Here is a 14236-nt window from a genome sequence, read left to right as displayed (position 1 = left end):
CATCAGAGTGAACAGGCAACCTACAGAATGGAAGAAAATTTTTGCAATCTACCCATCTGATAAAGGGCTAATATCCCGAACCTACAAAGAACTTAAACAAATTTACAAGAAAAAAAATCAAACAATGCCATCAAAAATTGGGCAAAGTATATATATAGACATTTCTCAGAAGAAGACATTTATGCAGTCAACAGACACATGAAAAAATGCTCATCATCACTGGTCGTTAGAGAAATGAAAATCAAAACCACAACGAGATAGCATCTCACAGCAGTTAGAATGGCAATCACTAAAAAGTCAGGAAACAACAGGTGCTGGAGAGGATGTGGAGAAATAGGAACACTTTTACACTGTTGGTGGGACTGTAAACTAGTTCAACCATTGTGGAAGATAATGTGGCGATTCTTCAAGGATCTAGAACTAGAAATACCATTTGACCCAGCCATTCCATTACTGGGTATATACCCAAAGGATTATAAATCATGCTACTATAAAGACACATGCACACATATGTTTATCACGGCACTAATCACAATAGCAAAGACTTGGAACCAACCCAAATGTCCATCAATGATAGACTGGATTAAGAAAATGTGGCACATATACACCATGGAATACTATGTAGCCATAAAAAAGGATGAGTTCGTGTCCTTTGCAGGGACATGGATGAAGCTGGAAACCATCATTCTGAGCAAACTATCGCAAGGACAGAACACCAAACGCTGCATGTTCTCACTCATAGGTGGGAATTGAACAATGAGAACACTTGTATACAGGGTGGGGAATATCACACACCAGGGCCTGTCGTGGGGTGGTGGTAGGGGGTAGGGATAGCATTAGGATATATACCTAACGTAAATGACGAGTTAATGGGTGCAGCACACAAACATGGCACATATATACATACATATGTAACAAAACTGCATGTTGTGCACATGTACCCTAGAACTTAAAGTATAATAATAAAAAAAAATTGCTTGCTAAATTTCAGTACTGCCAGTAGTGGCAGCAAGCCATCCCAATCCTGTTCCTGAATGCTGAATTTAGCCCTTGGCTTTACCTAAGAATTGCCACTGACGCTGCAGCCAAAGTATACAGTTTCTTCAGAAGGACCGTCAGAAGTCCAAGTACTAGAGACAACAAGGTCAGAGTGATCAAGCCTTGAAATCAGAACTCCAGGCTTCAATGCTGAATCTTGTGTTCCTCTTTAAAGAAAACTGTGTTTACCCACTAACCTTACCTAGTAGTAACTGACTCTGCTTTTTTCTTCTAAAAATCCAGCTTCTTCAGTAGTAACTATCTCATTAACAAGAGCTTACAGTTAGGTAGTTAATTTTCTAAGTCACTTACCCCCAAAGAATTTCCTTCAATAGCAGTCTGAACGCCTGTACATCCATAAGCCAATTCTTCAGTTATTAAACAACAATCAAAAGTTCCAAGTCCAAGACCTCCTACAGTATCAAAATGTTTTAACACATTATAATATGTAGTATATCACAACAGAAATAAAGGTAAACTATTTTAATTGCTTTCAATATGACTAAAATTTGTTTTAAAAGGAAATTTGCAATATAATATCTACACGTGTTCTGGCTGGCACAAGAAGAAATTATACTTTTCTAAAGTAAGTTCTAAAATTTGCAAAAAATTATTTTACTATTTGTAATTTGAACCTATATTCCTGTTCTAACTTGATTGTGTTAAAACTCAATTCAACTCAAACTGGGTCTGAGGAAAAGAATGATAGTTCACCAAAAAGACTCAATAAAATGTAATATAGAAGATGGGAATAAAATGCAACAAATTGACCAACTCTAGAAACAGAAGTTACTGAGGTTTAAGTGCAAATTAAGGGTGGAACCATTTAGAAGAAGGAAAAATGCATCTAGGTATAGAGTACAAGCTTCCAAAAGTGGGCAAACACTGTAGTCTGAGCAGGATGACAAAGCTAGAAAGTCATGTAATGGCAAGAAATATTTGAAAAAAATGACTGAGTTCCACAATTTTTCTTACTCATATGCATTCCAGTAGTAAAAATATAAAGAAAGCTTACCACAATTCTCTGGAATGTGCAGATTCATTAAACCAAGTTCCCAGGCTCTTCTAATTAGGGGCATCGGATACTAGAAGAAAAAGAAAAGAACTGAATTAAAATATATTTTGATATCCAAATAGTTTGATTACATAATCTTGTAAAAAATGTAAAAGCTTTTTCCCTCTTTAAAATGTATACACCTACTTCACCAGTTTTATCATATTCTGCAGCCACTGGGATGATTTCCTCTCTGGCAAATTTACGAGCAGTAGCTTGAAATTCTTTCTGCTGTTCAGTGAACTCTAAGGGAAAGTTATTTAGAAAAGGTTAAAACTGGATAACAAGTTCAGGAAAAATGTCCTATGAAGTCAGTATGTAGAAATGTGTATTTACTGTGGGGACTTAAATCCTTGATTAATCAGAAAGTCAGACTACAGTGCATTTTTCGACTAATCAAGAGTTCACTACACAATATAAATAAATCTATGTCAATACAAATGCTAAAGGAAATAGGTGAGATTTCTAACTTTTACAAATGAGTAACAGATATTAACCTGTAGAGCTCCAGTGAGTTTTTCTTTTCCAATTGTGGATATAAAAAATGTTTAACTTATTATTAGTTCCTAAGCCAATTTATCAAATGTTTACTAACACTGAAGGGAAACTAATATGCAAGACATCTCCCTGATGACAAGAATCAATCTAACAAAATAGATGAAACACATTCAGTGACATAAAGCAATATAACTTATTTCAAAGTGTCATATAAGAATATCATTATCTTAATTTTAATTTTACCTTTTTTTTTCTTTTTGAGACAGTCTCATTTTGTCACTCAGGCTGGAGTGCGGTGGTGTAACTACGACTCACTGTAGCCTTGACCTCCTGGCCTCAAATGATTTCCCAGCACAGCTTCCCAACTAGCTGGGACCACAGGCACATGCCACCATATCTGGCTAATTTTGTAATTTTTATAGGGACAGGGTTTTTCCATGTTGTCCAAGCTGGTCTGGAACTCCTAGGCTCAAGTGATTCTCCCATCTCGGCCTCCCAAAGTGCTGGGAGCCACCTCACCCTATCTATTTCATTTTTTCTTTTTCCTTTTTTTTTCACAGAGACAGGGTCTCACTATGATGCCAGGCTGGTCTTGAACTCCTGGCCTCAAGCAATCCTCCTGCCTCGGTCTCCTAAAGTGCTGGGATTACAAGCATGAGACACCAAGCCTAGGCTTACTGCTCCTTTAAACTCAAAGTTTATAAATTAGCACAAAGCAACTGGTAGAAGTGGTAGAAAGGGTTTTCAAAAGATAATAACAAAATCCTGCTGCAATGCTAATAAATGGTGTTCAACAATTTGTTTACATAAAATAAGGGATTATTGTTTTAAAATTAATGACATTAGTATGGTGGCTTGATTGGGGAGAGGAGCCAATTGCTAACTGCATCTTTTCAAATCCATGGTATCCTTGTGTTTTAATGTGGTTGCATCTAACGTCAAAGATTAGGTAAAATTTAAAAGAGATAATAGGGTATCTCAAGCAAGAAAAATGAGAGCAAATGCAGAAAAGAATGTTTAAGACTATAGTAATCATTGTATGGGGAGTGAGAAATAATACATAAAAGTAGAATTTTGGTGCTGAATTGAAGAGCATAAGATCAAATCCTTTTATAGATAAACTAACGCAGAGTAAGGAAATACTAGTATCAGTCTTACAATGAATTAGCAGAAGTATAGAGTTTCAGTCCAGTGTTCTCTACATCACAGCTTTACTTCTAAGATTGGTGCCAGTTGATATCAATCTCATAGGTAGAGAGAGGGTAGAGAAAGTCTGGGCATGGTGGTTCACACCTATAATCCCAGAATTTTGGGAGGCTGAGGCAGGCGAATCATTTGAGGCCAGGAGTTTGGGGCCAGCCTGGGTGACATAGCAAGATCCTGTCTCTACAAAACATTTAAAAATTTCAAAAATCAGCTGGGTGTGGTGACATGGACCTGTTGTCCTAACTGCTCAGGAGGCTGAGGTCGGAGAATCAATGGAGCCCCAGAAGTCAAGGTTGCAGTGAGCTATATCACTGCACTCCAACTTGGGTGACAGAGTGAAACCTTGCCTCTTAAAAAAAAAAAAAAAAAAAGTAGAAATGACAAGGATGTATTATGTATTATTTACTGAGAAACTACTTTGATCCAGTCACTATGTGCTAGGGGCTTTAAATACAGCATATAACTTAATCTTCATAGAAATTCTGTGTTATAGATATTTTCATTTTACAGATAAAGAACCAGATGCAACTAGTTCAAGGAATAGACCCGTATTGAACTTCAAAATCTCCCTCCCAAACAATTATATCTATCTCATCTTCGGTCACTCAGTGAACCACCATAGATTTTTCCTGCGAGGCTCTTACTACTGAGCGTGAAATTGTAAGTGACAAGCAATCATACCAAATTAATGCTAATTATCTCAGTAAGATCCACTGCCCTGGCTGGGCACGGTGGCTCATGCCCATATCCCACTTTGGGAGGCCAAGACGGGTGGATCACTTGAGGCCAGGAGTTTGAGACTAGCGTTGCCAACATGGCGAAACATCATCTCTACTAATAATATAAAAATTAGCCAGGCGTGGTGGCCCACACCTGTAATCTCAGCTACTTGGGTGGCTGAGGTAAGAGAATCACTTGAACCCAGGAGGCAGAGGTTGCAATGAGCCCAGATGGAGCCACTGCAATCCAGCCTGAGTGACAGAGGAAGACCTTCCCAAACAGCTATCCTCACACTGCTTGAAAACTTTCATTTAGTCTTGGGTTACAGAAAGAGAAAAAAGAAAAAGAAAAAAAAAAGAAAATTTTCATTCAGGCTGGGCACAGTGATTTATGCCTGCAATCCCAGAACTTTGGGAGGCAGAGGAGGGTGGATCACTTGTCATCAGGAGTTCGAGACCAGCCTGGCCAACATGGCAAAACCCCATCCCTACTAAAAATACAGAAATTAGCCAGGAAAGGTGACCCACATCTGTAGTCCCAGCTACTCAGGAGGTTAAGGCAGGAGAATCACTTGAACCTGGGAGGCAGAGGTTGCAGTGAGTCACTGTACACCAGTGTGGGTGACAAAGTGAGACTCTGTCTCAAAAAAAAAAAAAAAAGAAAGAAAGAAAAGAAAAAAAAAATTTTCATTCAGTCTTTGGCTAGAGGTTACAGAAAGAAAAAAACAAAACACAGCAAATTTTCATTTGGTCTGGGTGCAGTGGCTCATGCCTATAATCCCAGCCTTTGGAAGGCTGAAATAGGAGAACTGCTTGAGTCCAGGAGTTCAAGATCGGCCTGGGCAACATAATGAGACAATGAAACCCATCTTTGTTAAAAGAAAAAGAAAAAGAAAAATTTCATTAAATTCTGGTTAAAAAAACAAAAAAGTCTTTATAAAGAAAAGGGAAAAATCTTTAAAAACACTATAATAAAAATAAACAATAACTCTGGAGAGCTTTCAGATTGTCATTTGTACCTAGCTGTGAGTTATCTCAGCTGCCTTTAACTATTTTCTGAGACCAAATGAATTGAGTAAACGGTTTTTAGAGAAAAAATAAAAATTTTGAAGAAGCACTTTAGATGGCCAAGAATGCCGAAGATAGATATTATTATTTCAAATTTTTTGAGTGTGGTTTTCATTTTATAGAGGACAGTGGAAGAAAAATCATATTCCTTTTCCCTACAACAACCACATGGCTCCCTGGTGCCAGGAGTGAGAACTTCACCTAATAGTACCAAAATTGCAATTTGGATATATTATAGCAAAAACAAGCTTTAGCTTATTACCAGGCACCTAGCACTATAATCTAACAAGTGTTTTAAAATGTATTTGTGGCATTCAGATATATAAGTTGAAGACTATTCATATATATCAGTAAATCTCATTGATTTTGGGCTAAACACTTAGAAAAAAAGGAAGGAATATAAGTGCATGTATGCTACTAACACAGATCTAATGTACAGTATAGTATACTGAGGAAGAAAATGAGATCAGGAAGAATGGGTGTGAGTTACTGTGAACGATCTGTGGACAGTGGACTGGTCCTACTCATTGAAAGACATTATTAAGTTTATTTGCAAACATACTCGAAACAAATACATAGACAGAGCTTCATATGTGTAAGTTTAAAGTCAAAAGATAGAACAGAACATATACCAAAACTAAATCCTAATCCTGGTTCACGCTGTCGATCGGCTTTTGTATGCTGTGATCTCCAATGAAAACGAGAAATACTTCTCAGGACCTGTAAAGAACACTTTTATTAAAATAAATTTGATAAGTTAAACATTAATCAGATAAGAGACTATTCATAATTGTGAGTACAACAACTTTTTGACCATACTCATAGTTTTTAAAGTCATCACTATTTAAATGCCTTCAATCATAATTTAAATAAGTCAATTACCAGTTATATAAACTCCTATGACAGAGGAGATGTTTTTAAAAAGTAATGAAAATAAAGTCAGTGGTATTTACACTACTGAAGTGGAGGATTTAGAACAAACAACAGTCAAGGGTACTAGTAGACGTAGGACCACTATTCTGGGTGTCTTACAAGCTCCTAGGACATTGATGGTTGGAGAGTTGGGGTGAGGAGAACGATAGGTGGAAAGTGAACATACTGTGTTCAAGAGTTGCCTAGTCCATTAACTTTGATACGCTGTCCCTGTGGGCCTCCCATGCATGCCTCTGGGAACCTTCCTCTCAGAGGATCTCATTTTTTAGGATACCCCACTCTAACAAAACAAATTAGCATAAAACCATGTTCTGTATTTTCTGCTGTCTACAGGCATTCTTACAATGTTCTGAGCAAGGAGTCACCAAACTATGGCAGTCACATCATGCTGTCTATTGCTGCTTTCACAGCAGATCTAAGTAGTTACCACAGAGACCATATGGTTCACAAAGCCAAAAACATGTACTATCCGTTCCTTTTCAAAAAACGTTTGCCATCCCTGTTCTAAACTACTAATATATTACTTGTCTTAGGATCTGAAATATACTCATATTTCTTCAAAGGAACATATAAAGAAACAAACAATCAAATATACATATATTATTGTTTTGTAACCCATTTTTATATTCATGACAGCTTAATGGATACAAAAGTAAAAATTTGCATTTATTAAAGCTGCCAAACTAGGAACCACAATGGTGTTCCTGTGTAAAGGTTTCAGGACAGCCAAAATTACACAATTTTCACTGTAAAAGAGTTTAATTGAACTATCTGGCAATTTTAACAAGCTGAGATACTAAGAAAAAAGAGAAGCTGAAGAATATACTAAAGTTTCTACATTTAAATTCTTATGTTTTTCAAAATCCGTAAAAAGAAACTGTCTTTGTAGATGACAATTTCAACTTACACAGAGGATTTCCTACATGGAGGGTGACAATATAATTAAGAGTATCAAATATTTGTAACTGAAACAGCACTTTCAAAATAACATAACTCATACTACAGTTAAAAAAAAAAAACACACACAGAGTATGAAAACTCGCATTTTCTTTGCAACTTCATTCATTTTATTTTGAAAGTGAAACACTGCCAGGTGGGGTGGCTCACGTGCGTAATCCCAGCACTTTGGGAGGCTGAGGCGGGTGGGTCACAAGGTCAGGGGTTTGAGACCAGTCTGACCAACATGGTGAAACCCCATTTCTACTAAAAATACAAAAGTAGGCCAGGTGTGGTGGTATGTAGTCCTAGCTACTCGGGAGGCTGAGGCAGGAGAATCGCTTGAACCCGGGAGGTGGAGGTTGCAGTGAGCCTAAAGTGCACCACTGCATTCCAGCCTGGGTGACAGAGCAAGACTCCGTCTCAAAAAAAGAAAAAAAAAAAAAGTGAAACAGTTTCTCTGGTCCTTATTGTCCAGCAGTCACAGACCAAATCTACTCTGATTTACAGTCACATTACACAGGTTAATTCACTGAATCCTAGGTCAAGTCTAGGATTAAGTTATTACTTTTATTCCATTTTTGCATGTGAAGAAACGAAGGCTCAGAAAGTCAACTAAATTAGGCAAAGTCACTCTACTATCAGTGCAACCAGGATTCTAACATTTACTATCAAGAGCCCATGCTATTAACCACCTTGCTATACTCATCTTTCTGTTAGTATCCTAATTGGTCACTAGGTTCCATAACAAAGGAAAACATTCCGCAAAAATCAGAACAAAAAAACTGACTCTATTATAAACGCGTTTTTAAATCCCATGCACAAAAGTCAGAACTCAAACCAGGTTAAATGGTCTACTGAAAGACTTTTTTTGACAGAGTCTCCCTCTGTCACCCAGGCTAGAATGCAGTGGGGAGATCTCCACTCATTGCAAACTCAGTCTCCTGGGATTAGAGGCGTATGCTACCATGCCCTGCTAATTTTTCGTATTTTCAGTAAAGACAGGGTTTCCTTACGTTGGCCAGGCTGGTCTCGAACTTCTGGCCTTAAGTGTTCCACCCGCCTAGTCCCCCCAAGGTGCTAGGATTACAGGCGTGAGACACCGCGTCCGGCCAACCGACTTTACTTAGGGAAAAAGTCACTTCACATGTGACTGTTCAGGAAAACATGTTACATAGAACAAAGTGCAAAGGTTGCTATTACCAGAATACAATGCCCATCAACCTATTAATTACATAACAAAGTTGGCCGGTTAGAGAGGTGGTTTACAAATAGAAAAGAGAAATAGCAAGGGATCTGGAGTTACAATTGCTGAATTTGAATCTAGGTTCCACAACTATATTTATGGCTGTAGACAGGTTACAAACTGCTTATAGCTTCCATTTAAAACCGAAAAATGGTGCTAATTTCACTGAGTATTTTCGGACGATTAAAGTAAGATAATGTTTTGAAACCCTAAGGCTATATAAATATTGGTTTTATTACCTCGGGCTCTCTGTCTAGAACAATGAAATTCCAAATATCGAAATAGCACCACTAGAATTGAACACTTCTGTGTATTTCTTGGGAACATAAAGAGTGTTAGTTTTATGGGTTAAAGAAGAGAAAAAGGGTATACGTTTTCTCTATCAGGTTTTTTTTAGATCCTTCCTTGGAAGGTTGAGAAATCTGCTTTTCTATCGTTTAGAAAACGATATTCTATTTTTTTTTTTTTTTTTTTTTGTGAGACGGAGTCTCGCTCTGTCGCCCGGGCTGGAGTGCAGCGGCCGGATCTCAGCTCACTGCAAGCTCCGCCTCCCGGGTTTACGCCATTCTCCCGCCTCAGCCTCCCGAGTAGCTGGGACTACAGGCGCCCGCCACCTCGCCCGGCTAGTTTTTTTGTATTTTTTAGTAGAGACGGGGTTTCACCGTGTTAGCCAGGATGGTCTCGATCTCCTGACCTTGTGATCCGCCCGTCTCAGCCTCCCAAAGTGCTGGGATTACAGGCTTGAGCCACCGCGCCCGGCCAGAAAACGATATTCTAAAGAGAGGATGCCGGCTATAACGGGGTCGGCTGACGGGAGGATACGGAAAATGAAACGCCAGGCTACATTCCGTCCGGTGGTAGGAGGCGTGAAAGCAGGTGGGAACCCCTAGACAGGCTCCCTCCTCAGGCCGACTTCCCACTCCTCCCAGCCGCACCTATTTTTGGCCCAGAGCCCCCCCGCTCCGACACAATATCCATGTCCCTGCCCCACCGCACCGCTGGGCTCCCTCTCACCCTGCAGCATCGCCGGAAACCCGCTGCCATGTTGGCTCCCCTTCGGCCACTAGGACAATAATACACGGGTCACGGCCTTGAAAGACTCCCCCAGCCCGGGACTCCTCTGGTCCCGCCCACTGGGGCCCGTGGGCGGGATGGGGCGGGGCGAGGCTGGAAGAGGCGGCTGGGCCGCGGAAGGAGGCGGCGCTGCGCTAGGCCAGCTGAGAGCCGTGGGCGTGGGAGCGGTCGCCGCCCCGGGTATTCAACGCATGCTCCGTGACCCTTGCCTGCGCCGTGGGTGCGACCTGGGGAGGGGTTGCATCCCCTCTCCAGGCAATCCCTGATAAGCCTGGTCTGGTTCTCTGCCTTCCCACGTCTTGCCTTCTCTGTGGGACACCGAGGCTCATACCAGCGCGGAGAGAGAGCCAGCGGAGGAGAAGGAGGCGGCGGGGCTGGGAGGGCCTGGTGGGCGGCTGGGAGGGCCGGGTGGCGCTGAACGGTGGGGGACGTGCGGCGCAGTGCAGGATGGGAATCTGGGTGAGAGGGCGCGGCTGGGACTTGGAAGGAGAGCGGCCCCGTGGTCAGCCTTCACCTTCACCCGCAGAGAACGGTCAAACCCAGATTGTGTCTGCTTGGCGGATTCAAAGTATTAATACATTTTGCTTTCAAATGCCTTACCTAAAGCGAAAGCATATTTGTGTTTCCTTAAAATTTAAAAGAGAATTTAATTGCATACCTAAATTTGACCTAGCCACGTATTCCCAAGGCTATTTATGACTTGTCGGCGAATGTGGATGTGGTGTCGGACGTCCTTGGATACGTGGGTGCAGTAGAGGCTGTCCAAAGCTCCTGGTCAGCCAATGATGGAAGTGAATGTCTCCCTGAGGAATTCTACTTGAAGTCACTTTCTCTTCCAGTGAGACCCTGAGTTTTGAGAGAGTTTTGAGATGGTAGCTAGAATGTTTTAAAATGGGTGTTTGTGAAACTGTCCAGGTTTAGATACCTCGTTGTGAAAGCTAATAAAAGCCCAAATGCAAGCCTTCAGTGTCAGGCCTCTGAACCCAAGCTAAGCCATCATATCCCCAGTGACCTGCATGTATACATCCAGATGGCCTGAAGCAACTGAAGATCCATAGAAGTGAAAATAGCTTAACTGATGACGTTCCACCATTGTGATTTGTTTCTGCTCCCCCTAACTGACGGAAGTACTTTGTAATCTACCCAACTCTTAAGAAGTTTCTTTGTAATTCTCCCCACCCTTGAGAATGTACTTGTTGAGCTTCACCCCCGTCCCCAAAACATTGCTCTTAACTTCACCGCCTATCCCAAAACCTGTAAAAACCAATGATAATCCCACCACCGTTTGCTGACTCCTTTTTCAGACTCAGCCCGCCTGCACCCGGGTGAAATAAACAGCCATGTTGCTCACACAAAGCCTGTTTGGTGATCTCTTCACACGGACATGTGAAACATGCAGTGTAAATGTTTCCCATGTTACTGGAGACTCTTCCCTTTCATTGCTACCATCCTAGTTTACGCCTTGGTCACTATACCCCTAAATCTTACACTAACAACATTTTCTTTTGCCCAATAAAGGTCACCCATAAATTCATTCTCACTTGGCTGTTAAAATTTTATATCCTGTTATTGTATTCTCTTACTTTGTCTTCTGCGAATTTAGTGTGTTAGTCCTAGGTACAAGGCAGAAAGTTAATTAAGCGCTATATTCAGAGTAAAAGTACCAGGAAAATTCAGAAAAGAGATAAACAACTGAGTTTGTCCTGGTAGAGGCAAGAAAGCCTTCAAAGTGGTGTCGTGTCCATCCATGTGAAGAGACCACCAAACAGGCTTTGTGTGAGCAATAAAGCTTTTTAATTACCTCGGTGCAGGTGGGCTGAGTCCGAAAAGAGAGCGAAATGTGGCCGTTTTATAGGATTTGGGTAGGTAAAGGAAAATTATGGTCAAAGGGGGGTTGTTCTCTGGAAGGCAGGAGTGGGGGGTCACAAGGTGCTCAGTGGTGGAGCTTTTGAGCCAGGATAAACCAGGAAAAGGAATTTCACAAGGTAATGTCATCACTTAAGGCAAGGACCGGTCATTTTCACTTCTGTGGTGAATGTCATCAGTGGGCATTTTCACTTATTTTGTGATTCTTCGGTTACTTCAGGCCATCTGGGCATATATGTGCAAGTCTCAGGGAATGCGATGGCTTGGCTTGGGCTCAGAGGCCTGACATTCCTGCCTTCTTATATTAAGAAAAATAAAATAGTGTTGAAGTGTTGGGGCAGCAAAAATTTTGGGGGGTGGTATGGAGAGAGAGAATGGGCGATGTTTCTCAGGGCTGCTCCAAGCGGGATTGGGGCCGTGTGGGAACCTAGAGTGGGAGACATTAAGCTGAAGGGAGGTCTTGTGGTAAAAGGTGGTATTGTGGGGTTGTTAGAAGGAGCATTTGTCACATAGAATGATTGGTGATGGCCTGGATGCAGTTTTGTATGAATTGAAAAACTAAATGGAAGACACAAGGTCTGTATAAGAAAAGGAGAAAAAACAGGTATTAAAGGACTAAGAATTGGGAGGACCTAGGACATCTAATTAGAGAGAGCCTAAGGGAATTCAGTGTAATTGATTTGTTTTTCTAAGACCAGCCCAGCGGGCACAAAAGAACCAGCGGGTAGGCAAGTGTAGGAGCAAAACTGCAAGTTTATTTTGGCCACCTAGCTTCAGGGAAAGAAGGTGAGTAGGGAGAAGTCTGTCGGCCTCCTTTAGAGTCCCCCGGTGGGGCTCTCGGACGGAGTTCCCACAGTCCTGACATCCCGACAGGAGTGGGGCTGTGAGAAGGCCGCGTGGCTTACTGGCGGAGAGCGGCTTTTCTAGGAGTGGGAGGGCAATAGGCGGGGCATGGGCGTGTCGGGGGGGGCGTTCCACAGGTGCGACCAGGTAAATCTTGGTCTCTTCGGATTGACATCACCTGGCGCATGCCCAGTTGATCTGCACCTTCCCGGGCGCTGGCTGCATTTTCGTGCGCGCGGGTAAAGTTGCTGATGAAGAACCCGGAAGTGCACCATCTTGCCTCCGTTCGTCCAAACAGTAATTACTTGCTTGGTTGGTGAGTTTTTAGGCTCTAAGATTTTGGGGTGCAGTTCAGGGTGGGCTGGTGTCTGGAATGAGACTGGGACCTAATAAAAAGGAGCGCCTATACAGGAGCTTAAATGGGCTGTCCCCTCTAGCATTCCAAGGACAGGCCTGAATTCTGAGAAGGGAAAGTGGTAGAAGTATTGTCTAGTCCTTTTTACGTTGGTGACTGAGCTTGGTGAGGTGTGTTTTTAAAAGACCATTAGTCCGTTCTACATTTCCTGAAGATTGAGAATACTAAAGGATATAAAGGTTTCATTGAATCCCAAGAGCCTGAGAAACTGCTTGGGTGATTTGACTATTAAAGGCTGGTCCATTATCAGACTGTATAGAGGTGTGAAGGCCAAACCAAGACAGAAGGGAAGAAATGACCACGGTGGCCTTCTCAGACCCTGTGGGAAAAGCCTCTACCCATCCAGTGAAAGTGTCTACCTAGACTAAGAGATATTTTAGTTTTCTGACTCGGGGCATGTGAGTAAAGTCAATTTGCCAGTCCTGGGTAGGGGTAAATCCCTGAGCTTGATGTGTAGGAAAGGGAGGGGGCCTGAGAAATTCCTGAGGAGTAGTAGAATAGCAGATGGAACACTGAGAAGTGATTTCTTTGAGAATAGATTTCTAGGATGGAAAGGAAATGGAGAGGTTCTAAGAGACAGGCTAGCGGCTTGTAACCTAGATGGAAGAGGTTATGAAATGACGACAGAATAGAATGGGCCTGTGAGGCTGGAAGGAGATATTTTCCTTGGTCAAGAACCATTTGCCTTGTGTGGGAAGAGATTGATAGGTGGAGGTTTCAGTGGGGAATTAGGTCAGAGTGAGAAGGAGGAAAACAGCTGTGAGGGGTAGAAGTTGGAATGCTAGCTGCTTTTTTAGCTAACTTAGCATAAGCATTGTCCTGAGTGATGGAATCTGATGCCTTTTGATGGCTGCTTTTTAGTTACTTTATCAGCATTAGCGTTGCCTTGAGTGATGGTTGGGGGAAGAAAATAGATTTGGAAGTTATGAGAACTGTAGAGAGTTGAGCATAGTTTGTGGTTTTTTAGGGCCACTAACAGTATTAAAGTGGTGGCAGCTGCTGCACGCAGGCATGAGGGCTAGGCTAAAACAGTAGTTCAAGTTGTTTGGACAGAAAGGCTACAGGCCGTGGTACAGTATTAAAGCAGTGGCAGCTGCTGCATGCAGACATGAGGGCTAGGCTAAAACAGTAAGGTCAAGTTGCTTGGACAGAAAGGCTACAGGACACGGTCCCAGCTCTTGTGTAAGAATTCTGACTGCACTAACCATGCCTAGGAAGGAAAGGAGTTGTTGTTTTGTAGAAGGGATTGGGCTTTGGGAGATTAGCCAGACATGATCAGCAGGGAGAGTGTCAGGCCTCTGAGCCCAAGCCAAGCCATCGCATTCCCTGTGACTTACGCG

The 14236-nt window shown here is 41.9% G+C and overlaps 1 protein-coding gene across 5 annotated transcripts in view; it reads right to left on the bottom strand.

Annotated features, from left to right (window-relative positions):
- ACADM (acyl-CoA dehydrogenase, C-4 to C-12 straight chain) overlaps positions 1–10218 on the bottom strand; it is a 49976-nt gene extending 39758 nt beyond the window's left edge. The window contains exons 1-6 of one of the 5 annotated variants that reach the window (XM_011936936.1): positions 9713–10218; positions 6216–6303; positions 2240–2337; positions 2054–2123; positions 1832–1930; positions 1351–1451 (exon numbers count right to left, since the gene is read on the bottom strand). In XM_011936936.1, the coding sequence (XP_011792326.1) occupies positions 1351–1451; positions 1832–1930; positions 2054–2123; positions 2240–2337; positions 6216–6303; positions 9713–9742 (486 nt within the window). In that variant the 5' untranslated portion in view covers positions 9743–10218. Of the gene's footprint in view, positions 1–1350; positions 1452–1831; positions 1931–2053; positions 2124–2239; positions 2338–6215; positions 6316–9712 lie in introns of all 5 variants that reach the window. The other 4 variants (XM_011936937.1, XM_011936938.1, XM_011936939.1 and 1 more) reach the window with 4 other exon arrangements.
- Between the last annotated feature and the right edge of the window lie 4018 nt (positions 10219–14236).

The sequence above is a fragment of the Colobus angolensis genome, unplaced genomic scaffold (genome assembly GCF_000951035.1).
Source record: "Colobus angolensis palliatus isolate OR3802 unplaced genomic scaffold, Cang.pa_1.0 Scaffold158, whole genome shotgun sequence".
NCBI classification, from domain to species: domain Eukaryota; kingdom Metazoa; phylum Chordata; class Mammalia; order Primates; family Cercopithecidae; genus Colobus; species Colobus angolensis.
The sequence above is the reverse complement of the archived record's forward strand: the minus strand, read 5'-3'. Positions and strand labels throughout refer to the sequence as shown.